This window comes from Drosophila ficusphila, unplaced genomic scaffold (genome assembly GCF_018152265.1).
Source record: "Drosophila ficusphila isolate 14025-0441.05 unplaced genomic scaffold, ASM1815226v1 contig_412, whole genome shotgun sequence".
In the NCBI taxonomy this organism is placed as follows: Eukaryota; Metazoa; Arthropoda; class Insecta; order Diptera; family Drosophilidae; genus Drosophila; species Drosophila ficusphila.
In genome coordinates, this window is record NW_025064326.1 from 5,899,143 (window position 1) to 5,925,091 (window position 25,949).

General features: G+C 38.5%; 3 protein-coding genes across 3 annotated transcripts; 2 read left to right on the forward strand and 1 right to left on the reverse strand.

Moving 5' to 3' along the window:
• Window positions 1–218: 218 nt before the first annotated feature.
• On the forward strand, window positions 219–1,726 carry LOC108089962. The gene is made up of 3 exons (XM_017188455.2): window positions 219–558; window positions 633–901; window positions 961–1,726. Exons 1-3 carry the CDS (start codon window positions 243–245, stop codon window positions 1,621–1,623), a joined length of 1,248 nt encoding a protein of 415 aa, XP_017043944.1. The 5' UTR covers window positions 219–242; the 3' UTR covers window positions 1,624–1,726.
• Window positions 1,707–8,107, reverse strand: LOC108089961. The gene is made up of 9 exons (XM_017188453.2): window positions 7,799–8,107; window positions 5,580–5,725; window positions 5,317–5,511; window positions 4,961–5,052; window positions 4,744–4,881; window positions 3,947–4,101; window positions 3,059–3,725; window positions 2,632–2,730; window positions 1,707–2,568 (listed from the first exon to the last, which is right to left on the reverse strand). Exons 1-9 carry the CDS (start codon window positions 7,810–7,812, stop codon window positions 2,017–2,019), a joined length of 2,058 nt encoding a protein of 685 aa, XP_017043942.1. The 5' UTR covers window positions 7,813–8,107; the 3' UTR covers window positions 1,707–2,016.
• A 5,521-nt stretch (window positions 8,108–13,628) lies between these two features.
• LOC108089921 (estradiol 17-beta-dehydrogenase 11) lies at window positions 13,629–25,939 on the forward strand. Its single transcript, XM_017188402.2, is given in 9 exon segments — window positions 13,629–14,167; window positions 21,301–21,454; window positions 21,525–21,649; window positions 24,006–24,116; window positions 24,194–24,319; window positions 24,387–24,508; window positions 24,592–24,708; window positions 25,593–25,645; window positions 25,648–25,939. Coding segments are annotated over 9 exon segments (1,185 nt in total). The 5' UTR covers window positions 13,629–13,975; the 3' UTR covers window positions 25,833–25,939.
• The last annotated feature ends 10 nt before the right edge of the window (window positions 25,940–25,949 follow it).

Consider the following 25,949-nt stretch of genomic DNA (forward strand, 5'->3'; position numbering starts at 1 on the left):
CAAATCAGGGTGAAATTAAAAAGTTAATAAATCAAACAATTTTTTAGGGTATTAATAAACCCTATGATCTTGGATGAAATAGAAAAAAAGCTTTCCTAATTTACTCTCTGCTAAGGTTATTAAGGTTATCTTTTCCCACAAAATCTCACGAATATATTTTAGAGGGCCAGCTTTAGCTTTTTCAAACGTTTCAGTAACAATTTAGAAGTGAAGTGAACAGCATCTTTTATTTTTTATAAAAAATGGAACTCCTTAATTTAGAAGAACTTGTGCTTATATCCCAGAGAACTCTACCTGGAATAGATAAATCCCATCTGATACTCCTAAACTCGCAGTTAGAAGCAGGTTCTACTGATTTGATGGGTTACATGGGAGAGTACTACAAGTTGCAACTGGAAGTCGAGGATATAAAGGAACCCAAGAAATATCTTCTTAAATATTTTATCAAAAGTTTGCCAATCAAAAATGAGCCACAGAGAGAAGAATGCGAACGCAAAGGAGTTTTTCAGAAAGAATCTGCCATTTACAGCCAGATGTTACCTAACATTCAGAAATATGGTAAAATTACAAATTTACCTATATATTTTGTAAAATATATTTTTTATTAAGATAATATTTCTACATTTGTTTAGCCTCTAAGAAGCTTTTTCCCAGATGCTATTACAGTCGAAATGATATTTTGGTGCTGGAGGATCTCACTCAAAACTATAGACATCTTAAGACTTCAGAAAGTTATACCATAGATCACTATAAACTGGTTTTGGAACACCTAGCTGATTTACATGCGGCAAGTATTGCTTGGGAAGAAAAAGAACATTTAAATATTGAAGAACGCTTTAACGATGTACTTACTGAATTGCATTTGGATCCTGATAATTCCTGGTACATAAGTGGATTGAAGGTTAGTAAATGGGATTTAAAAAAAAGCTTACCAAAATAATGTATTTAAACATTTTTTAGGCCATTGTATTCTTAGCAGGCCGTCACCCGGAATATCAAACTAAAGAAGCTCAGATATTTATTCAAGATAAGCTTTATAATCTTTTAACCAAAGCTGAAGAGTTGGTAAAACCATCGAAAACAATAAGAAATGTACTATGCCATCGGGATACTTGGGATCGTAATATTCTTTATCATTTTAAGGAAGATACTTCTGTTTTACCCGATGCTTGTTGCGTTGTGGATTTCCAAATCGCTAAATACTGTTCTCCCACCTTAGATGTTTTGTTTTTACTCTACATTGTTGCTCCAGATGAAATCAGGAAAAGGATATACGATGAGTGCCTTGAGTTCTATTATAAATCACTCATATCCCATCTCGATCGACTGGGATTGGATAAGAATATTATAACCAGAGAGAACTTTCTCAAAGAATGCCAAAGAACTCGCTTAGCAGCATTGATTATTTGGGCTCTTACTGAACCTCAAACCAAAATGTTGCCCAGTATTTCGAATAGATTGCGATCTGAAGAACCGCAGAAATTCGACTTTTATCTCAACTGCGATCGCAGTGAACTGTTGCTAAGGGTGATGGATATTCAACCCGGTTACGAGGAGACTATAATGAAGCCCATCAAAGAACTTGTGGATTATCTGATGGAGAATGAGAATTTATATACCTAGACAGCTTAGTTGCTATCTGCAGATGAAAGTGGATTTGTTTCTTATCGTTCACTGAACTTATTTAAATAAACAAAGAACTTTAATATCATTTCGAAAAATTTAATTTTATTTGGAACCTATTTGTAGAGAGAGTCGCCTAGCTAGAGTTACGTAAATACTTGGGTAAATTTCGACAAACAATTTAGCTAGCTAGAAAGTTTCAGGCAAACGTGGCTCGAAGCTAGATCATCCCGGAGATCTGCGTAGCAAGTAAATGGTTTCCCCTAAAGTGGATTTCAAAGGCGGCACAAGCTAATCAGTCCAGCAGTCCTCGTCGTCCTCCTCGTCGAAGTCGCGCACATTGAAGTCCTCGTGGAAGAGGTCCTCGCCCTCCTCCTCCGAGGACTCCGACTGTCATCTGTGGCCATTGATGCGCTGCGGCAGACCGACCACGCCCACTCCCTTGGGCGGTCGGGGTATCCGAATACTGGTCGAAGGACCCGCCAAGTTGGACAGCGATCCTGAAGCAGATCCTGCATTGGTTTTTCCCGAAACACTTGGGATTAGTTGGGCATTCAGCATGGTTGTGTGCTCAAAGCAATTGCAGCAGTATTTATCGCATCTTATCAGCAGGATGAGTCCTGCCAGTATCCAGATGACCAATCCCGGCCAGGAATGCACGGCACATTCGCTGAACAGGATCACGCCCATCAGCAAGGACATTCCACAGATCACGGGACTCACGTTGATCACACTGCCCGTATACTTGGGTATGAAACCCATCATAATGGTCACAATAAGGACTCCAATTCCCCCTGTCAAAGCTGCCGGCGCCCAGTGCATCATCAAGCCGGCAATGCAGAGTGCAATTCCCAGCCCAATTACCACAATGGCGAATATGGTCACGCGCCACGAACTCACAGTGGGCACTCGCACACTGCGCTCCAGAGGTCCAGCTGTGGTTACCTTGCAGTAAGAAAAGTAAAGTTTATTAGGAATTAACTACAAATATTAAAGAATAGTTCTCACCTTGATCTTTTCGCGATACTCATCCACAATGGCATCAATGTCCGTTGAGGTGTCCGAATCGCTTTTGTCAAATTTGTCTGGGTATTCAAAATCAGATGGCTGTAATAAAAAATATTTAGAAAATATTAATATTTAAGAATAAATTTAAAAGAAAACACGTCAGCATAGGTTAGATTATATTTATATATAAAGTAAATAAATCGAATCATTTTAATAGGTGTAATACCAAAAATCAAAAACAAAAAAAATAAATTTTTAATGAAATTCCAAAGAATATTGGTCAGAATATAGAATGTCATACCTCATTAAACTCGTAATTAAATTCTGAATGAAATGGCATTCTATCGTAAAGAATTTTTTTTCACAAAATGAAGACTTATTTTTAACCAAATATTAAGAAAAACCCTCAAAGTTTTGATGAACTCACCGGAGGTTCTCCATCGGAGAGAATGGTGGACTCCACATCCCTTCCCTCGCGTTGGGGACACGGCGAAGTGGGTTCGCCCAGGAGCAGCCACTCCTTCTCCAGCTCCTGCTTATTCCTGGGCTTCGTCTTCGGTTTCTTCAGTCCACTGTGCTTGGGAAGACCGATCTTCCAGAGACTCCTCTTCAGGCGACTAGAACTGGAAGTTGCTGCACTGCTGTAACTGCTGCTCTTGGCAATCGGTGCCGTGGACAGACGACTGTACGACAGTGAAGACTCACTGCTGGGCGCCATGAACTTGGGTCTGTAGGGGGTGTAGAGGAGATAAAAGGCCCGAAGGAATGCCCCACCCATGTGACCAGCGGCTAATGTGTAACTCAGATGCTGCAAAGGACACGCGAATGCCAACATGGCACACAGACTGCCGGCAATAAATACAGCCAGAACGGGATTTCCACTCTCCGAGCTCTCGTAACTGATCTGCTTGGAAAGGATCCTCCACTCGGAGGTGGCCAAGCGCACCACAATGCCATAAAGTTCTGGGAATAGCTCCAAAAAAGCCGCCGAACTTGTGAGTAGCAACATGCAAGCCGAGGCGGGCACCAACTTATGGAAGCCACTTTCATCCAGGACATTAAATAATGGTACTGCTACATAATCCTCATGGGCTCTAAAAATAAGAAACACAAACAAGTAAAATAATGGTATCTGTAATCAAAAGCTTAAGTTTTGTGAGAAACAGTTTATTAAAAATTTTGTAGTATCTCATAATTCGAATTGTTTGTAAAATATGCAAACTAGAGGATTCTCTAATTAACAGATAATTCAAAGAAATAAAAACTGGTAACAAAATTAGTTTCATGTCATTCCTTATCCTATTATCAAACTCACTTGTAGTGAACCACTGTGGAGAGACAAATGGCTGTCAGCAGCAGCGAAATGCTGACCACTCCAGTGATTAAGGTCGCCGTAAACCGTCCACTTCGATGCTGATGTGGCCAATCGCTGGGGAAGGAGTACGTTAGCAGGGCAGTGGCCAGGAAGACCTGCGGTAAGGTGGTTAGAACCAGTTATTAGCTGGATAATTCCTCGGATAGCAGCCAAGCTAATAACAGACGTTCCCTTCGTCTACAATTGGTATTTACCCCGAACAAAACTGTTCTGTTTTCTGAGAGAGGGTATCATATGTACGATTTTAAAAGTAGTAAACTTAATAAAAATAAACAAAGTATAAATAATAAAATATAAAATAAGGTTAAAAATAATTATTGGTGTGACAATAGAGAGTAAGTTCTACGAAAAGAAGGGCTTTCCAATCAGAACTCAAGAGTATTACCGAATGCGGCTCAATGGGAATCTAATTTTCTGGCGAGTTTTTGCTGTCTGACTGTTGGCTTTCCACCGAGGAATGCCGGTGAAAAAAGGGGGCACGAAAAAAAAACAAAAGGGAAAAGCGGCAGTCCGTGTCATAATCAAAAGCCCGTATCCTGTGGCTTCAGCTGTGGTCACGCAATTGTTCCCAGTCACGACAGCGAAAATCGATGGGAGTCAGCAAACAAAATAAGGAAAACCAGCAAAACAAAAAAAAAAAGAAAAGAAAACCCAGACTGGCACAGTGCACTGACCCAATAACGAAGTTCCAGATGGTTCAGAAGGGGACAACTATGGCTATGGCTAAATTCACTTACGCTGCTAATGCCGTCGGGCTGGAAGTAGTTATCCGTAGACCAGGCCAACATGTCGCCCCGCCACCAGCCGACGGCGCTCAAAATGGCATTCAGGCCAAACATTCCGAGTGTCAGGATGAGGCTGAAGGCCCTCGAGTGCTGTGAATACGTTAATGCAGTGAAGTGAGTGGGGTGAGGTGTCTAGATAAGTGGGTGGACCGGAGTACCCAGTACCCACCTCCAGGCCCAGCATGAACATCCCGGTGACGAGGAAGACCACCGAAACGCCGAGCACATCCGGCCACGGCTCATTCGCGGGTGCATTGCGGCCTGAAAGTAGGCAACATTTTGCATTCAATTCGTGCATTACAGTTGGGGATGAAATATTGGGCATACCACTGTCACATTTATAATACTTATTAATGCAATATTTACACATTAATCATGGCATAAAAAAAATAGCAAAACATTTAAAATACTGAAATATTTATAGTCTTTTGAACCAATTTCAGTTCTAATATTATTATAATATATTTGGGAATAGTATGTACAATTTCTATAATATAAAAGTTATTCATATTTTTTTCTACCTACCCAATATTAGGATCCTGGCCAGTCCACCGGTCATGGCATCCAAGCAGGCGCTGAGGGTCCTTGCCAAGGCGGCACAGGCACACATGGCGGCCAAGGCATCCAGCCAGGTGGCCAAAAACAAACAGCCAAAGTCAAATTTGTTCGTGGCCCTCACATATGGCATTTGCAGGCTGCGAAGACTCGTTTTGCAACGTGCTAAAAAATAAATAGAGTTAGTTTCTGCAGTATTCATGAAATATACGTATGTATAACCAAATTCTCACCCGACATGGTGCCATAGATGGTGGCCAAAATAACGGCGAACAGAAGGCTCGGAGCGGAGGCCTCATTGTAGACAATCAGATACGAGATTACCGAGGTTCCCAGGGCCAAACGGGCGCCACTCCCACTGCAAAGGACGTCCAGCAGGCTGCAAGGATAATCCAAAGGACGAGATTAAATTAAATTGCCTCGGAGAAACTGTCCTAATGAATACAAAGTTGTGGAAATTAGGCTGCTGTCTTTCTTATTATTTTTGCGGCTTAAGTTTCGCAGCTAAAATAAATGAAAGCGGTCAAAACAGCAAGTGGTTTTGGTAATTCAACTTGGGAGTCTCTTAATGAGTCTTTTATTTGGTACTTTATTTGGTTTTTTTTTGCAAGCTTACTTTGAACTTAACACTTAAATTACTTCCAGGAACAAACAAAAATATTATTAGACCAAAGTTCGCTGAGTTTGCACTTTTGCTTAAGTTTTTATAAAGTACATTTTTATTAGAATTACAAAAAACTAGCTCAATGTATTAAAGTTTGAACTTGAAAAGATGGAGATATTAATCCTCATGTTGCTCTTATTGAAAAAAAAACTTGCTATTGTTTCAGCTTTAAATCAAAACTGCACACAATCGACTTGATGCCTCTGTCATTCTTGGCAGGACATGACTTTTGTGGTTAGTCACCTATACAAACACCACAAAAGTAAAGCCCACAAAACCGCAAACTGTAACCACAACCACGTGTACAAACACATGGACAGAAAGGACATGCACATTTTTTGTTGCTTGCCAATTTTTTGGCGCCAAGCTGACAATGCGAGGGGTTACACTACGAAAAAATAGATTAAACCAGAAAAGGTTATGCTATTTTATTTGGGTATGGCATATTAACTTTAAAACCCAAAGCGAATGGTTAAAAAAAAACAGAAAAACTAACTAAGAAAAATTAATTTCCAATTTCACACAGAATTCCTACTTTCCACGTGGCCCATTAAATTGAAACCTTACACTGATATGTTATTATTGCTTTCTTTTCAGTGTATAAAGGACGAGGGAAAGTGGTGAAAGGAGACTGCGGCTGTTTGCTCTGGCGGCTGTGGCAGCTCTCGGATGCCATGAGTCATGGGCAGGCTGTGTGCTTCGGGGATCTCCTCTTACGCCATTGAAATTGAAGCTCCCACAGCTGGCCGTCCTTTTTCCCACTTTCTCTGGCCAATTTTCTTCTAATTGTAATTATGTGTACTTTTCGTGCATATTTTAAGCAGCTCGATTATCCTAATTACATGACTCCCAGGCTTCTGGCATTGGCCTTACTGTGCTGGGGATTTAATAAAAGGGGATGTCAATTTTGCAAGCCTTGCCAACGAATTTTCGTCGATTTTTCTTACCCATTTGTTTCCCCACTTATAGTTAGTGTCTATTTTTAGTCGCCAATAGTTGAAACGGTTGCGAAAGTAAATAAATAAATAAATAACACAGCACGTCGGCCCAATTTGCCTGTCTTTTTATTTTATCTCTGCATGTGTGGGATTTCAGTTAGTAAAACGCGTGGCTAACAAACTAAAAGAAAAAGGGGGGGAAACAAGTTTGTTATTTCGAAATAGGGGATCCCCGACGAAAATAATTTGTTGACAATTATAATGAATAATTGATAATAAAAGAATGCTTGCAAAGTTCTCGGAAATCTATCAACTTAATTGAGAATCATTTTAGTTGAAAAAGGAAACAAAGATCGAATAAAATTGTTTGTAAAAAGCAAAAAAGCCAAATTAATCACACATGAAATTGAAGATAATTTATTGTATTTTCAATTTAAGAAAATTTACTATTTTTACCAGTTCAAATTAGTACTTTAAGTCCCATTTAATTAAATTAGTTTAGATGTCTTTGCATTAGTTCATCGAAAACGTAGTACTAGAATATCAAGTATACGCAGTGTGGGCGGCCAATTGTATAGGCCAAGGCGACAAAATGTGAGAAAGCCAGTCAGTGTGACGCCGCCAGAAGGAAAACAAAAAGAAAGCAAATACCAGACAGAAGAAAACAAAACAAGGGAGAAAGGGAAGAAAGAAGGAAGAATCGAGGAAGAAAACCCACACACATGGCAATCAAAAATCAATTTATTGATTACACGACAAATATCAGTCATAACAACTATCTGATATGCTCGAAATGGCTGTCTAGTAAATGCCAAATGTGTATATGATATGAATTGGGCTTGAATCCTACCTGCCACTCGACATGGCCTTTGTTGTTGTTGTTCTTGTTGCTATCGCTTTTGTGGGTTTCCCTCAACTGGCAATTGGCCAGGTTCAAAATGTGATTTGTTGCTCGTTTTGTGGCAGAACTTGGCCAACATTTGCTGACATTTTTTGGCTCTATTACTTTATATATATATCTGTAAGACACTTTGACACTTGACACTTGAGCTTCGGCCTTTAATTAGCGAATCGTTCGAGTGGTAATCTTTGCTCCTTGACACGTAACCTGGGAAATTATGTGGGAAAATTCGAAGGTGACGCGTAACCGCTCGCTTAAATTGGCCGCAATCCACTGACTGCTCACTTGAAGCTTTTCCTCCGCCGCCCAAGGAGCTTTCACCCGATTCCGACGCACAGCTGTCCACCGGATTCCGATTCGGATTCGGAATACGATTCGGATTCGGGTTCGGAACGAAAACTGTCCTGCGCAATGGACATTGTTTACGTTTGCGTTTACAGTTGGTTGGCCTGCCTTCTGCTCTTTGGTGGGAAAATGGGAAAAGCGGACGGGGTGGGGCGGAAAATCCGGAGGGTCATTGCTTTGATGCTCCTCAAGTGCCAACCAAGTGCAATCTCTGTGCATAGTAAATTAATTATCTTTTCGCACAGTCTGCATTTTCGTTTTTCCGAAGGTCTTAAACTATAAATATAAAGAAACAAAACCTAATATTAATAAAAAAATAGCACCTCGTTTTATTATTAGAATACATTTCTGCAACGTATATTCAAGTTGTATAAGCTGATAATCAGGTTATTTAATTTCTTAAAATAAAAGTCTTTAAAACTTGTTTTCCTCTTCTTAAATTAATTCAAATAAGACTGCATTTCAAGTCAGGTTGATACTGCTTTGAGAAAACCAAAACATACATTTCCAAAATATACATAAAGGTACTTTAAGTGTTTGATATAAAGGTCATTTTATTGTACATGAGTTAAATTCTATGATTACATCACGTCTATATGATATGAAATGAAAATGAAGAATTAAGGAAGTAAAGTGTCATAGTTAGTACACGACATTGACAAAAAGAATAAAAACAATTGTAAGACTTCAAAAAGTTTATAGCATAAACATGACAAAGGTATAATAACAAATTTTGAATCATCAATTAGCAATACTTGGAATTCATTTGTCCAAATGGCATCCCCTTTAAACAAAATTTTTCTCACTTACAAAAAGATTTGTTAAGTTCACCTGTAAACAAATCTGCGGCTTAAATCAAAAACAAATACATATACAAAAACATTGATGCTATGCTTATATTAATATTGATACCTTTCATTACCAAGAGAACAATAACAACATTATAAATATATAAACATTATTTTTTTAAAACCTTTTTCGTATAATAATACCTTGCATTCTATTTCCTCAGCTTGATGATAACCCGTAGAATATTATACCCAATGTTGTGAGATCTGACATTTATCCGAGAAGGCGACCTTGACTTGTGCAAATTACGCCCGCAAGTTGTGCTAACATTTGAAACAAACAAATGCGAGAAGCGGCCAAAATAAACAGTTAAGACGGCAATCAAGCCCCATCGGAGACCTTGTGGTAATCAAAGAGATAAACAGATAGATACCCCCATAGAATCTTTATATCCCATCGAGAGTGTTCTAATTTCGGCGAAAGGGTAAACTAGTTGGCTTAAATTTTTGGCAAGAACGAAACGGGTTTTCGCCGGGCAATCAGACGGAAAACAATGGCCATAAAAAGCAGCAAACGAAAAAAAAAACGAAACTATCTAAACTTATAACCAGCCATTTAATTCGAACGTGTGCACTTCAGAGAAGTGTCTCTGGAGTTTTTTAGAGGCTGCTCTCATCAAATCAACGACTTCAATGTCCGACCTTCTGACCAACTAAGCTGTAGCTTTTGTACAAAATTGTCAGTTGTTTCGGTCTTTTCACTTATGATTTGTTTAATAAGCCGAGTTTTTTCTCCACTATGGTTAAGGCTAACTTGTCCAGTTTATAAATAAATGTTTGGTGAAATTTATAAACATTTGAAACCGCCTTCACTTCTTCGATTGAGCCCACACCTTTCTGATATTGTTTAAATCTGATTTTATTTAAATATTTAAGCAAGACATCTTCAGGCCCGTGATAATAAGCCATTGATTTTCTTACAACATTTTACAGCATAGGTATTTGGTCATGACAGATGTTCACTTTATGACTTTAGAGCATTTATGTTAATTGAAATCAAAGCCAGAAACAATATAATCAAAATTCAATGTCAGTTCGGCTTCGCACATAAGATTTAGTGTTTCGTTTTGTCTTTTTTCTTCTATGGGCTTTGGGAATGTTGCTCTATGAAGTCGGAAGTTGTTGGTCAGGTTTACAAATAACACTTTATTGAAAGAAGCAATTATGATTCGCTGTGTCGGTCAATGGTTAAAAGAATCAGTGAATTTAACACTTTGGAATTCTCTCAAAAAATGCTTAGAAGCAGAATCATTGAATTTAACACTTCGAAATTCTTTTAAGAAAAATACTTAGAAACAGAAGAGTGGAAAAAGTTATCAGAAATGTAATATATTATCTATACTTTGGTTCTATAAAGTCATCTGCTTCCTGCAAAAATTTTAACATATTATTGTGTCAAAAAAGAAAAATATAAACATCTATAAAAATCTCGGTATATTTAAGCTTATAAAAAATAAAACTAAGAGATATGCAAAAGAATTCAATTACCAACAGTGAATCAACATGAATCTGATGCCATAGTCAAAAATATAAAATGAACAATCATAACAAACCCTCTAAAGAGACGAAAATTGGTTTGTCAAACAAAAGAACCAGATTTCATTGGTTATCCGTATCAAAAGAATTCTACAAGCCCCACAACGCAATTCTTTCTGAGTGGAAAAAACACGTTATTCCTAACGAGAGGCCAAGCGTTTCAAATCCGCAAATAACCAAGAAATATCAAATACTTCAAGGGGCCAAAACGCAATTAGCACATCGCAAATGAGATTCCCAAGAGTCACACCGAATTGTTTACGGTAGCCAATCGACGACCTTGACGCTTTGCGATTTCTGCCAATAATTATCGGGCTCCTTATTGTTGTCAGATAAATCATAATTAATAATACGCAGAGCTTAGGCAGTTCTAAGCAAATGGACCATCATCAGCCTAGGAAATATGAACAGCATAATGTCCAAGTCATCGGATAAACACATGGCATAAAACACGTTCGTTTCTCAGCCGGAAGTCCGATGTTAAAACGAGAATTTCTGATAGGAAGTGAAATAGGTTAACGTTCAGATTGGCGCTTAGCTTTATAGCCTCACCATTATGCTGGTTCTAACGGGTTTTTATTTTTGCGAAGGCTACCGGTTGATTCATTTGCGATTGTCTGCCTCGATTATGGGGTTCTTTTGGCCAAAACAATCTCCGAGCTTGGATTCGGCCAGAGTTCAGCTGATTTTCGGCTTTCGGTCAACAGGGCACGAGGTTAAATTCTCGAAAAAGGAAATAGCTGGTTTTAAACATGCGCCGAGATCTGCTCGCTTTTGATTGTATAGAACAAATGGAATATGTTTGTTTTCGGTTTAATTATTGCGGAAATTTGCAAACGATAAATTGAAGCGGTGAAGGAAATAAATTATTTTGTTTTAAAGACATCTTTGATAATGGGTTATTAAGCGTAATTGGTTACTTTTCTTATTGAGGCATGAGAGTTAAAGAACCAACTTTTTCAAATGAAATCCAAAAATTATAACAATTTAAAATGTAACGAAGTTTTTTAACATTTTTTGAGATATTAGGAAACCCTGATTAACAGCTGGTAAGAGCTCTCTCCTGTCACTCTCTAAATCTCGAAAAAATCTCTCTCTTGTGAAAACCACCACCGAAAGCACCGCAATCAACAGGAACAGCTGGGGCTCCCGCCTTTTTGCTCCTTTCCTTCAGCCCCTTAATCCGCCTTTTTTCTCTCACTGCGCCTGCGTCACAACTGTCAAAAAAGCCACGCAGTGGGAAACGAAGCCGAGGCAAAAAGCAGTCGAAAAATATAAATAAGCAAATAAAATAAAACCAACCAGACAAAAAAAGAATGCTTTAAGATCCAGTAAATTGATTTGCATATTTTGGTAATTAATCGATTAAGTTAATGCCGGCTAATCCGAAATCAGCTAAATAAAAAACTTAAACGAACAAAGTCGTGTAACAAATAACGGTAGTAAACCAATTACATTTTAACAATCATAGAAAGTGAAAGAAATTTTGAAGAAATTATTCTTGTTTTTGTGCATAACATGTGCTAACGAGTCCACAAATGGCCTTAAACATTTTTATCAGTTTTTTGACCCGCAAAACTTCTTGTTAAAAATGCAAATCGAAAACTTAAAAAACGCACGTATACAAAACAAATGATATCAAGTCAAATAACTAAAATTTGCTTATTATGCAACCTGAAGATGTGACGAAATCGTTAAGAATTGCCAGCCAAATATTATCTCAATCGATTAACATAACCAGTTTTTAATATGCGAAAACCGCAAGAAAAAAGCCAAGTCCAAACTGATGATTTGGTATGTGTGTTTGTGTGAAAGAAGGCGAAAGGAAGAGAAGGAACGAAAAGGAGAGACAGCACAAAGCGCATTGTTGACAATAAGGAAAGAGGATAAAAGTTGGCCAAAAGTGCATTTAACCAAATTTGCGGGCAAGCGACTTTCATCTGATTTCAAAATAAAGTTAAATAAAATATATCAACATGGGCTTTGAGGGGAAAGTGAACGGTAGTCGCAGAAGTTAAGGTCGATTGTTATTATAATGATGATTTACTGCGATAATTCACTTTCAATTTTTAGCTTATTAGCTCAAGAGAAAGACTTAAGGAATCTTATGTTGTTGTAGCAGGCCTTCTTATTCAAATCTGTTTTAGTTTTCAAAATTATAACACATATGTAAGTAAGTAAAATGTTTATTGGTTAGGAAAATCAATGTACAAAAGTGAAACACCTAAGGCCAGCTAAAGTGTTTTCGTGTCAAACGATGCTAAAAATACATTTACAAATTTGTTAATTAAGTAACAAACAAAATGCATCATCCAAGTGATTTTTTCTGTCGCAAAATTTGTATAATTCAAAACGCTATTAGTCATGTTCACGCTGTCCCTCTAACTCAGAGATAAATGTGTACAAATATTACAGCAGTTTTTATTTTAAGCAATTATTCAAACTGCAAGTTACAAAAAATTAAAAGTGGAAAAAAAGATTCAAAAGACCTGATATACTTACAGATCTCCCTATAAAGTGCCACCTACTAAGTGATTTTTTTATGAACAACTGAGTTAATATATATCTCTCTTTTTTAAGAGGCCCTAAAAGGTTCCCTCAACCTAAATTTTGTAATCAAAAACATAATAATAAAAAAATGCATCACTCCACCCAGCTGTAATATAATTGTTGGCTTTTATAACGGCAATTAGTCATGTTCAAGCTGTCCTTCTATTGCAGTTGGTAGTTAATTTTTATGTTAAAGTATGAAAGCATAAATCTCAATTAATTTTAAACAATTACACAAACCCAAAAAAGAAGTGATAAATCGCTTTAAGCGAAGCGCAGCCCAAAGCAACATAAGAACGAGCAACGAGCAAAACAAAAATAAAAAAAAATATAATAAAAATCCAAGCCGAAGCTGCGCTTGAAGCTCGATGACGTCACAAGCGAAGCTTCGGCTAAGCGGCGAGCGGTAAGCAGCGCAGTCGACGTCGACGGCGACGACAACGTCGGCGATATCCAATAGCGCGCCAAAATAAGAAGTCGAAATTCATTCCTTTCGAGCCCACAACGTTCAAATTCGTTTGCTACGCTCACGAGAGCGGACGTGCAGTGCGGAAAAATCCGAAAAAAAATATCAGACAAAAGCCCCCAAGACCCCAGATCCAAACTATATACAAAAAACCAAACAACACGAATCGCTCACGAAATTAACTTGAAACAAAAACCCAAATTAATATCGCGTTTGTTGCTTGCGGTTGTGTCTCGTTTGCATTTAAATTAACGGAAAAACTACGAAAAAATTACATAAAAAGAAAGCCCATTAAATTGAAAACTTGTGTCTTAACAAAGTGTGATTTAACTATACAAAATTCGATAGATAAAAATTAAACTGAACATAATCGAGTGCGAAATGGAGAAGAACAATAACAACCTGCCCGCCGAGGAAGTGCAGATTTTGTCCAATGGCAATGGAGCGGTCCACCCTAAAAAGGAGGCAGAGGTTCCTGCTGCGGAAGGATGGGGTCACTTCCTATGGAATACCTGGGATGCCTTCGCGGACGTGGCCTGGTTCATCATCTGCTGCATTGGATACATCCTGCAGGTGAGCTTTACTCAAAAAACTCTACCTTAAAAACAATTCTATTATGGCAAGTTGCCTGAATAGTAAAGTGGTATTAAAAATTAGCCTTTGACCTTCTTACTTGTATAATTTAATTATACAAAGTCAAAATATGCTTCAGCTTTAATTATCCACTAATAAAAGATACCCATAAACAAAAGGTTCCTAATTTGTTAGAGGTAAAATAAAAGATTTTATTGTATCTCGAACTGACCGCTGGCCGGAGACCTTCTCACTTTTGTTTACAACAGATTAATGAAAATGTTCAGACGATTGCCGAAATCGCATTTGCTTCCTCGAAAGAATAATTCACCTTCGCTCTGACTTTGGTTGATTAGCAACATTGTGTGATTTAGTTAACGCATTTTACCTTCGGCACTCGACGAAATGTGTCAATGTTGCCGGCGAGAATCGCACAGAGAATTTCAAGTCTGGCGATCGCATGGCTGGCAAAAATAATGAACGCCGGCGATTAACTTATTTAATTAGCAGCGAAAAGGATGTGATATATGTGATGTATGGCCAAAGGTAATGGCCACTGCCAATGGCAGCACGTGTGGCGTTTAATTGGAGCCGTGAAAGAGATTTAAGGCATTAAGATCCGGCGGAGACAAGTTTTAAGATCGTATCTGCGATTTGGGGACCGCTCGAGATGATGTAAACCAGCCTGTGAACGATAATTTATTTTGACTTGCGAACTTGGCTTTTTGAGATGCCATCAGGGGAGGGAAAGGATCGGCGGAACCAGTTGAATATTGAGTTATCATACTTCATATTTTCACATATAAATTGAATAATTCAGGGTCGTTAACTAGCTAAAATTATGGGGCAGGAAAAATAACAGCAGGGGAATTGAATTGATAGACTGTTGATTTTTAAATTGCAGTTGTCGGACACATTTCGTTCGCTCGGAATAAATGTATTAAATTATGCACGCCTATTAGAGAATTCGCCATCAATATAAAGCGAACGAAATTTCCTCAACAATTTGTTTAACAATGCATTAGCACTACCAGTAGTTATAACTAATAAAAAAAAAGCAACTATCAATCTCAATACAAAATGCAAATAATTGCCAAAGTGACTAATGCAACAACTTAGCTTTATACTCGTCACTTGCCTAATTAATTGTCATTAAACACTTGAATGAATTGCAATCTTTGATAATTGAAAGTGAGATAATATCATTAAGGCTTACGGCCAATAAAACTGCTCATGGGCTCCAAAGATATCTGGAAACTTTAAAATTAGGGCCATATCGGGTTCAAACTGACACTCTGACACGCTAAGTGGTTTTAAAATAACCAAAAATAAAAGACAATAAAGGCAATTTTAATTTTATTGCGTAAAACTCAGCTTGTGGTAATTATATTTTCACTTTACCGCAAAAAAAAAAAACAAAAAGAAAAAACCTTTATTGTAGCCAAGGGTTAGTGAGATGTGATCGTGAAATATGTGTGGCATGATAGCCAGGCTTATAGGTATTCGTTGGCTGCGGTGGCATCATTATGCACGAGTCGCTCGGGAGAGGGCCATAAAAATAGAGACGACTGGGGAAAAACTGTTGACATTTGCATGCCAAATGTAAAGTCAGCGACTCAGAAAGACAACTGAATTTGCATGTAAATTTGCGGGTTTTGTAAACGCTTAAATGATGATTCTAAGTGCTTACCGCTTGACTGGCTTTCGATGACAGCTGGCAGATGTGCGAATTGCCTGCTGATTGTTGTGATGGGATTAACAATCGGTCGGATAACCCAAAGAGTATTATTAACCCGATTTGTGTCAATGCACTGCTAACAAAAGACTTGGGCAACAAACTTGCGCTGTAAGTTCCACCTACAAGTTGGAAATTAAAAGAGGAGAGCTATGCGCTCGCTTTTGCACTGAGAGAATATAGATTTTATTACAACAGAGTATTAAATAATTCTAAAAGAAAATTAATCAAATATATAATACGTTTTCCTTAAAATATTTATAAATTTATCTTAACGTTTTCTTATCTAAATTCTTAAGCTTATTATTCTAAAATTTCTCAATTTGAAAATATAAGTTTTCTTGCTATTTCTTTAATAAAGAATTTAACAATTTCTTGACCATTTCGGGCCATGTTTCGTGGAGTGCCCCGGGCCAAGTAATGAGCCAATTCAGCAGAGTTACTGCCCGCTGCCGGAGTCGCTGTCAACGGCGCGACTGCGTTTGGCTTGTTGACCTAGTTCAACTTTTTGCATTTTGCCGGCTTTGTGGTGGTGGTGCTGCTGCTGTCTGACTGTTGGCCACTTGGAGAGCCTGTTTTTATTAGCTAGCCGCAAGAGCCCACTCACACACACACACACATCGCATTGTAATTGTGGTAACAACAACAGACACCGCAATTTCGCGGGCATTCGTTGGCTGTGGTGTGTGCGTTGCAAACGCAATTGAAATTGAAAGTGTTTGCGGCCACCCGAAAGGCAAATAGCTAAATACAATATCTTACTACTGGATGGGTTGCCTGGCTTAGCTCGCCGCTTTGTAAGTGAGCTTGTAAGCCGTTTGTTTGCTTAGAGACCGTACCGTACCGGTTGCAGGTTCATAACCCGCATGCGGCCTTGTGCTTTCGACTGATTTACGGCCGCCAGTGTGTGTGAGCCAGAAAAAATGGGTTACTGGGCGGGTGTGCCACATAATAAATACAAGACGAGAAAATAAACTAACTGACTGGCAGGCAGGCACACCGTACATCAAAGAAACCTACAATGCTGGCGGACAAGCACTTAAAATTAGATAATTATATTTTGAAAACATAAAACTACATTACCTACTACTTACTTGCACTGTACTTAAGTTTAAAGCTCACCCAAAAACTACATTTGTAATTTAACAGACTGTGTAGCAACTTCACTTAATTTATTCTATTCTCGAAATGCTGATAACCCACAATTGTATTGTTTACAAATTGATAAATGACACCTGCTGGTTTCCATGTCTTAAAATAAATGCACTTCTAGCCAATCATTCGACATATCCGTTGCAGCTGAATTTGGCTTGGCAAATATCCGCTTTGGCAGACAAATTACCACTCAAGTCACTCAATTCACAAGTTGCAGTTGTCGAGATCGCATAGAACTCGACTTTGCAATTTATGAGCTCGTGTCTCTCTTAAAGCCAATACACTGTTAGAAACCTTTATTGTGATGCTAATTTGCTCAGCGAATCTATAAATGAAAATTGCCATTGAAGGCCGCGCCGGCAATCGATGACAGCGACCACCCGCCTGCCATAAAAATCGGCGAAACAACAAAATCAGCGAAGAGAAGCCAGTCATGAGCAAACAAAACTTAAAGTGCAAAATCATTGGCCAATTGGCCAGGCAGCTAAAAACTTTCAAGTGTATGAGGAGTGGGGGCAGAGACTCGATTCAAATGCAATGCACCGCGCTGCCGTTTTCTGTATTTGTTGCATTTGTTGTCTGCGGATTCAATTTCAGGTTTATTATTATATTTTTTGATGCCTATGCACTATTTTGTTTCTGGGGGCTATACGATTTTTTATACATTTTCGTTTTGAGTTAAAAGTAAGTAGAACGAGCTGGCAAAAATTGCAAACCTAATCCAGTTATAGAAATGTTATAAAAACATTAAGAACATTTTTTATTCAGTAAGATATATTTATGAATTTGAAGTCCTTAAACATTTTATTATTAAAGCTTATATTTTGCTTATAAAATGTAGAATATTTTAATGCTGCATATTATTATAATTATTACTATTATTTTTAAGAGAGAGAGAGAGTATATTAAATGCAACAGTACTCTTCGTTGCATTTAATATTGCAGCTTTAGCTTTTTTCGTTTTTATTGCAACTGTCGGTGTCTGTGTCTAGTTTCAAAGCGATTCGGCAAAGAAGGTCATTCAAATGGGGGGGCTGAGGGGGTTGGAGGGGGAGGGGAAGGCGGAGCAGACCGGCAGTCGACGTCTGCTAAGTGTTTGTGCATTGGCAGCATTGCAACACTGGCCAATGTTTTGTGGCAAGTTCGTGCCTTAAGTCTTTTGTTTTTGGCTCACTCGCCGCAAAATGCACTCAAAGCCACTATGTATTTTCCACTCGAATCACAAAAAGTAACCAAAATTGGAGCCAATTTGGTAGACAGGAGGCAGGTGCGTCTGTGTTTGCAGGTGTGTGTGAGTATTAGTGTGTTAGTGTATGTGTGTGTTTGGTATCAAGCTTTTTTGGGGTTGGGCAAGAGGCCGCAAGTTTGTGGTATTCGGTTTCACTTTCGGCCGGCTCTAGAACCACGTTACCCACCTTAACCATGTTAACCAGACATCGGCGACGTCGGCTTGTTGATATTTTTTCGCAATTCTCTTGGAACCCGACAAAAAGGAGAGAGAGAAACAAGTTTGTCCATTTGCTTTTCGTCCGTAAACATTTGATTACTGGCTGAGAGCAGAGCTACCACAAATAATGATGATGATGATGATGCTGGCGGGAATGGGAATGGAAATAACCCAGCCGGCTTCAAGCCTTAGAAGTCTGAGAGCAAGAGGAGCCTGAGATCCAGAGATCGGCCATTTGGCATTTGGTTTGCATAAGTTATGCAAGATTTTCGCAATCCAAAAACTCGAGAGAATTCCACACATATTTGCTATTTAACAGGGCTAATGAAGAGGGAAGATTCGTGTTAATTAATGTTTAAACAGCTCTAATGAGCTAAACACTTTTTGCCACCTGTGCAGCTTCGGTCAATTATTACCTGAGATTTCTATGCTAATACTAATGATGTTTGTTCGGCAGTTATGTAAAGATTTACACAAATGTTGTAACTATTTGTGAGCTTCACATTTGAGTTCTAGGCCAAATCTACCACAAAAAAAACTGTAAACTTTTATTTAAATGCAGAGTTTAAATTCAAACTGCAGCCTTCAAATAATTTTCTACTCTTGTAGGCTTCATGGTAATTATCGATTCAATGCATCTATAATTATACTAATTCGATTTCACGCCCAATAGAAGACGAATTTCAGTTACAAAACAAACTGACCATCAATCATTTTTAAATGGCAAAGACCTTTCAAAATTTTCCGGAGTCAATCAAATCAAAATCAGTGCATCCAAGACAAATCCGATTTGATGCTGGCCTTCCGTTTTTTCTTACAAAGGTCAAAGCTTGGACCTTGACAATCACCAGTAAATCAGAAGACAACAAATGCCAGGGAGACCAATAAACCCTACTGAATGAACTTGATGCTGACTCGGCAGGTTTTATCTCGGTGAAAAAAAAATTCAGCTAGACAAACTAATTCTGAAATGACACGGCTAAAATCAGAAACTTGTCTGCAGAATTTACATTTGTCTGAACAATAGTCTCGAAAAGTTTCCGTGATCGCGTGGCAAATCTTTCTCTTTCATTCTCAGCATATAAATTCGCTTTCAATTTGCATATTTGTGTCTTTTTATGTCATGCCATACATAATAACATGAAAAGAAATCGCTGCTCCCATTATGATGATTATCGTATTATGTATAAATTATAATTGCGCGCTTCCTGTCCTTGTTATTTGAGTTGAGCTGAGAAAAGAGCACATTGCATGTTAAATTATGTGACAAAGTGTCTGTCAACGAGCCGGCAGCAACAGCAGCAGCGTGGAAATAAAAGGGCCAAAAGCAACTCATCATCATTGTTGTCAGCAATTTCGACCTGCCCAAGACACCGCCGGTAACAAGTTTCCTTTGATTAATTTTTGTATAATTTATTATACCATTTTTCGGAGAGGCAGGAAAGCATTTGCGAAAAAGAAATGAGCGGAAATGGTTTTTAAAATTAAGACGAAAGGTAAATACTCTTAGATTTTAAAGATGTTTCTATTGTCTTAATTAACAAAAAAATTGAATTGCCCTATAAAATATTTTAATGCAATTAAATTAAAGATAATAAAAGCAGGACAGGACAAAAAGGAATATTTTATGTACTGAAAATTAATTGTTATCTTTTTTAAAAATATTTTAAATATTGAAAGTTATTAACCAGTTTGATCTATTGGAATTTTTTTCTACTTTTTTCCACAAAGTGCCACAATAGAACCGCCTTCTTTTACAGTATAAAGACACAAAGTTGCGACACATTTATTGTTAATGTCAAAATAATTGGACACGCTTGCCGGACCGGGCTGAAACCCCGGTCGAGTGTCTCAGGTGCAAAAGCCGGCCCAGGAAGCCAGGTGCCCTAAGCGGATGGGTCGACTGGCTGGCTGGCAGCAAGTTCGCGTGTGGCATGAAAATTTATGGCATGCCCCCGCTTGCCACGCAGAAAGTGCTACTGTGCAACATGTTAAGTATTGAGTTCGCCGCCTCAGTCTTTTGTTCCGCTTTTCCCTTTCGCGTAGTTTTCTTTTTTTTTTTTTGTTTTTGCGGCCACAAGGGAGGTGCGATGGTCATAAATTTTGACAGCTTATTGACACTAAACGGTCTGAAAAAGCTGTTGCAAATTTTCGACTGCCTACATACCATACATACTATATATCAATTAATTGCGGTGCAATTGAGGTGAACTACTCGCCTCGCCCACTGCCGCCCTCAATGGTTTTTCAAGGCGGCAAATTGTGGTCTATTAACACGCAGCCGTCAAGTGGCAAAAGTTGTTGTTTACAATTTTACACTTTGTTTGGGCTACCTTTCGACTATTGTGTATTGTGTAAACTTTGAAGTTGTCTCCATTTGCATACGCGTGACTCGGTTCAGTTTAGGAATATATAGGAAACGAATGAGAGGAGACAACAAAAGACTTGAGCAACGAACTTATTTGCATGGCGGGGCGTTGGGGGAAAGAAAGAAATTTTATGGTTTTATTTTTGCTGAATGGAAATTCATGGATTAGCATATTTTAAAGAATATTTTGAAGATTTAAAGATATCAATCTAGGAATATTTGTAGTTTTTTTCCAGCATTACAATATTTATGAGTTATATTCTAAAAGGTAACATTACATATTTCTCTCACATCATTTACCGGACTTAATGAACTACATCAGACATAAATACTCTAAGGAAGCCTTGCCAAATTGATATTTAATTAACTCTTCTTGAAAAGTAATTATAGCCTTCCTCTAATTAAATTCAATTTGCTGTCGCTTCCAGGATCTCTACTACATTGCCTTCGGCTATCCCGAAAAGGAGCTCAGCACAGACATTGCCCTGATCACAGGTGGTGGCAATGGACTGGGTCGTCTTCTGGCCGAGAGACTGGGAAAGATGGGAACCAAGGTCGTTATCTGGGACATCAACATGAAGGGTAAGTCACCGGATCACGCGACATAGCAAAGGGTTATCAAATAATTTTGTTATAAACCAATTACTCGTAGGCATTGAGGAAACCGTTCAAATTGTCCAGAAAGCTGGCGGCTATTGCAAAGGATACGTGGTGGATATTTCCAAAAAGGAGGAAGTTTACAAGGCAGCGGATGTCATCAGGGAAGAAATTGGTGATGTAAGTAAACAAAAACTATAATTATTTTAATTAAACTCTTTGGGGAAAGTAACTTCAAATTCCAAACATTATTGAGTAAAGTGCTCTGGAATGAAAATGTATTACTTTTCCAATACCTTAGCTCACCTCCATTTTGGGGGGAGGGAAATGCGTGCGGGAATTGAAGCATAAAAGTCCAGTAATTGCTGTTTACAGTCGAGCGCCTAATGTGGCATCAGACTAGTCGTCATATAATTGTTTGTTGAGGGGCGTTTAATGGCCTTTATATGCTGGCCAGAACGCCAGCCGCCGTCTTTGGGAGCGCGGAACACATGTAAGCCGGCACCATCCAAGACCGGCAACAGTGGCTGCCACACCCCGTAGCAACACATTTATGCATATTCATGTCATAAATTTAAACCGAAGTCAGGGCGGAGAAGAGAAAAAATTTGTATGCATGAGCGCATCGTCATCGTTGCGGCAACCTTGAGAAATTGTTGCACATTACACAAACGGCAGGAGGAAAATAAAAAAAAAAAAAAAAAAAAAAAAACCAAGCGCAGAAGCCAAGTCCAATCCGGTCTTCTGCAAACTGGTTGCCACTTCGCATTCGATCTACTCATTTATCACAATCTGGGGCACTTTTCAGGCCATGCAGCTGTGCAACAGATATTCAAAGTACTTCTACATGTTTTCGCTAAGCCTTTCTTGCTAATTACGGGGTTATTATTTTGTGTTCACTTTTGTTCTTTCAATTAGTTCTTATTCGCTTACAAATATGAGCTTAGCTTATGAATAAGTTGGAAGTCAGGGTTGAGGTAGTCCGTTAATTATAGTAGGATTCATTAACAATTACTCGAAAGAACAAAGTAAGTTAAATTAAAATCAAGAAAAGATTTATTTACATAAATATATTTCAATTTTAATTTGGGTAGCAACATAGTTTTAAGCTATAGCTTTTTTCATAACCACTTTCCACAGATGCTAAACTCTTTAATAGTTATCATTTACCACCTGCCAACCTTATTATTTAAACAATTTAATGCCAGTTAATTGCTTTAAAATTGTTGCCACAAGCATCTAATGCCATCATTAAAAGATTTTTCATGCATGGCCTGGTCAATTTCCAAAGTTTACTGAACTACCGAAACCCCTAAATTATTTGCCGAAATTATAACTTCAGTTGAAAAACGATGGAAAAGTGGTTAAAATTATGTCAGAAATTCAAGCATAAAAAAGCAAGCAACAAGAACACAAAGTGTGGGGAAAAATCACGAAAAAGCAAACAAAACCATAATTTTGAAAGAGTTATATAATGACAGCGGCAACATCGTTGAACCTGAAAGTCACAAAAAAATAAATAAAGACAAAGAGCAGTAGCCACAAAAAAACAAAACAAAGTTTAACTACTTAGTAAGTCATGCGTTATGCAGATGACGCGTTGTTTTTTGCTATCTTTTTTAGGTTTGAATTCTGTTGTTGTTGCTGTTATTGTTTTTGTAGTTTTACTATTGCTCGAAGCCCTCTGAAATATTACATTTAATATTTTTTAATGGCCTGGCAATGTTGTTGTTTGGTTTTAATGGTCGGCTGCTGTTGTTTTTGCTTAATGCACGCCTCGTTAAATGTTTTTGCCCGGTTACAGCGGGGCAAATTCGAAATCGCTCATACGCAATGTATGACCCCACACAACAATTGCACTTGAACTCGCCCTCAAATCGGATCATTGTTGTGCACTTGTTGTTAACTTATTTAACCGCCGGCTGTAATCGGATAGGTTTTCGGGGTAACCAAGCGAGTGAGCTGCTGTTACTTGAGTTTTTCAAGCATCTTACATTATTTGCATTTAGACCTTGACATGCTCGACTTTATGGTTAGCTGCCACTTAAGGGTTTTTACTTTTGGGTAAATAAATCTTTAAAAAAATACTCAAAAAATATTAAGTCTGGTAGCAAATTTTAGCTTGGGAAATAAAACTAGAAAAACTGTTGTTAAAATTAATTTTATTAGCCAGATCGTAAATCAATTGGCTTGTGAACCAAAACAAATTGAAAAAATTAGGCAAGCCCACGCCTTAAAGCATTTTGCGAAAGAGTTAAAGCCGAGAATAAATATTTTTTGGCCTTTTGGTGTTAGTGGCACGACAAGTAGTTATGCAATATTGCGAAATGCAGGCAACATTTTTGGCAATGTCGCTATGGATATTTAAAAAATCTACATTTTGTTATGGCAGGAACGATCAATTATTGATTAATGTTATACTAAGAAAAGGTTATAAATTTAAAATTCTTGTTTAATGTATGGCATATTGTTCCTTATATATTAATTATATATCTTTCCCCTACTGAAATTAAGCAACTTTTTGGTTACATTTCAGATCACTCTGCTGATCAACAATGCGGGCGTTGTATCGGGTCTGCCCCTTTTGGAAACACCTGACCATCTGATCGAGCGCTCCTTCAATGTGAATGTCATGGCACACTTTTGGGTAAGACCATAAAGCCACAATCTGCTCAGAATGTGGATGCTAATGGCGGTTTTTCTGTGTGTGTTTCAATGTTGCAGACGACAAAAGCGTTTCTGCCCAAAATGATTGAGAATGATCGAGGACACATTGCCACGATTGCCTCGCTGGCCGGCCATGTGGGCATTAGCAAATTGGTCGATTACTGTGCGAGTAAATTCGCAGCCGTAAGTTTGACTTACTATATATACCTCTTGTGTTCCCCTCCTTGAGTTGAGTTATCGATAATTACAGGTTGGCTTTGATGAGGCTTTGAGGCTGGAGCTGGAAGTCCTTGGCCACTCGAACATCCGAACCACCTGCATCTGCCCCTTCTTCATCCAGGCCACTGGCATGTTCGACGATGTGAATGCCAGGTGAGTGTGGCAACTGCAAAAGCAACTTCTTCTCTTCCAAGATCCACGGGAAACTGACATTTTGACTTGGTAAATGATTGCAGATGGGTCCCCACGCTGAATCCCAACGATGTGGCCGATCGTGTCATTGTGGCCATCAGGAAGAACGAGAAACTGGCCGTCATTCCCGGCTTCCTGAAGGCCCTTCTCTCCTTCAAGTGGTAAGCAAACAAATGGACTTTCGCCCGGGCCTAATAATGATAATTTGCCGCACTTAATTAGGCGCCATAATGGTTGTAAGGGGCTTGTAGTCCCCTAATGGGGAATGCTTGACTTGAATATTTTAATTTCAGTTTATTTAATGGTAGTGTGTGTTCCCCCGTCGACGGGGGAAATTAATCATAAGTGGTAGTGAGAAAAGGGTTGCAGGTGTTGCAGCTAATTTTGATTTAATTGTGGGTAATACTTTGTGCAGAAAAATGTATAATATTTAACTGAAACTGAACACTTTGTTCTACAAATCATTACAAAATTATTCAGTTGAGTTGAGGTCACAATAACTTTACCCATTTATAGGTTTTATTTTTGAGGTCTCAAGGGCAACATTCAAAGTTTTTTGTTTTGCAATAAAACTTTAATGTGTGCATTCCATAGCACTTCTAATAAAATGTAAAAATCTTCGTGTTTAAAAGCATGACCACATCTTTATCCACCCCATCGAAAAAATATGATAAAATGCCAACCTATGCGGGAAATGCTCACTCACTCAGTACACTGAAAAAAAAGTTTATTAAATATTAAATTTTTAGTAAGTCTTGAAAAGTATCTAAGCATTTTATATACAAGGAATATAATGAATAACCAGCTTCAGGCATTTAATTCGTTTTAATTTAATCATATTCTTATTTAAGAAAAATTACAAGATAGCTTAACCTGAGTGTAGATAGCTCCCTTGCCCAAAATCCTAGCTCGCCCCCTTGGCCACAATACCATGCCTAATGGTATCGCTTTAATGTGTTTCTCTTAAATAATGCATAATATTTACCTTTGCCTTGGCCCACCTTTCTAACCACCCCCTCTCTCGTTCTCCTTCGTGTTTTCACAGGACCTTCCCCTGGGGCTGTGTGGGTGGTTTGCTGAAGCGCCTGGTGCCCGACGCCTCCCCCACGGCCTGCCCAGCTCCATCGCAGCCGCCGTGCCGGCGAACTCCACCAGCTCCAAGTCCAAATCAACGGCCGCCGACATCGCCGCTCTGGATGCTGAACTTAGTAGCGTTACCCTGCCGGCGAAGCCACCCTCGATGCTCATCCAAAGGACACCGTCGCTGGGGGAGCGTGTCCTTTGAGCGGCCCACACGAACACCACGCACCGCCCCCCACTCCTCTGTTGTTATTTCCACATTATATATCGTATATATTTTTTGTTTCCAACGCTCTGTGTGCATTTTATGAGCGTGGAGTTA

Excerpts from the sequence above, each read along its gene's own strand:
- LOC108089962 (XM_017188455.2), top strand. The coding sequence starts at position 243 with ATGGAACTCCTTAATTTAGAAGAACTTGTGCTTATATCCCAGAGAACT. Across the intron at positions 559-632 it reads ACCTAACATTCAGAAATATG|CCTCTAAGAAGCTTTTTCCC; the intron begins GTAAAATTACAA and ends ACATTTGTTTAG. Across the intron at positions 902-960 it reads GGTACATAAGTGGATTGAAG|GCCATTGTATTCTTAGCAGG; the intron begins GTTAGTAAATGG and ends AACATTTTTTAG.
- LOC108089961 (XM_017188453.2), bottom strand. Across the intron at positions 4,882-4,960 it reads TGTTCATGCTGGGCCTGGAG|CACTCGAGGGCCTTCAGCCT; the intron begins GTGGGTACTGGG and ends ACGTATTCACAG. Across the intron at positions 3,726-3,946 it reads TCCACAGTGGTTCACTACAA|AGCCCATGAGGATTATGTAG; the intron begins GTGAGTTTGATA and ends TCTTATTTTTAG.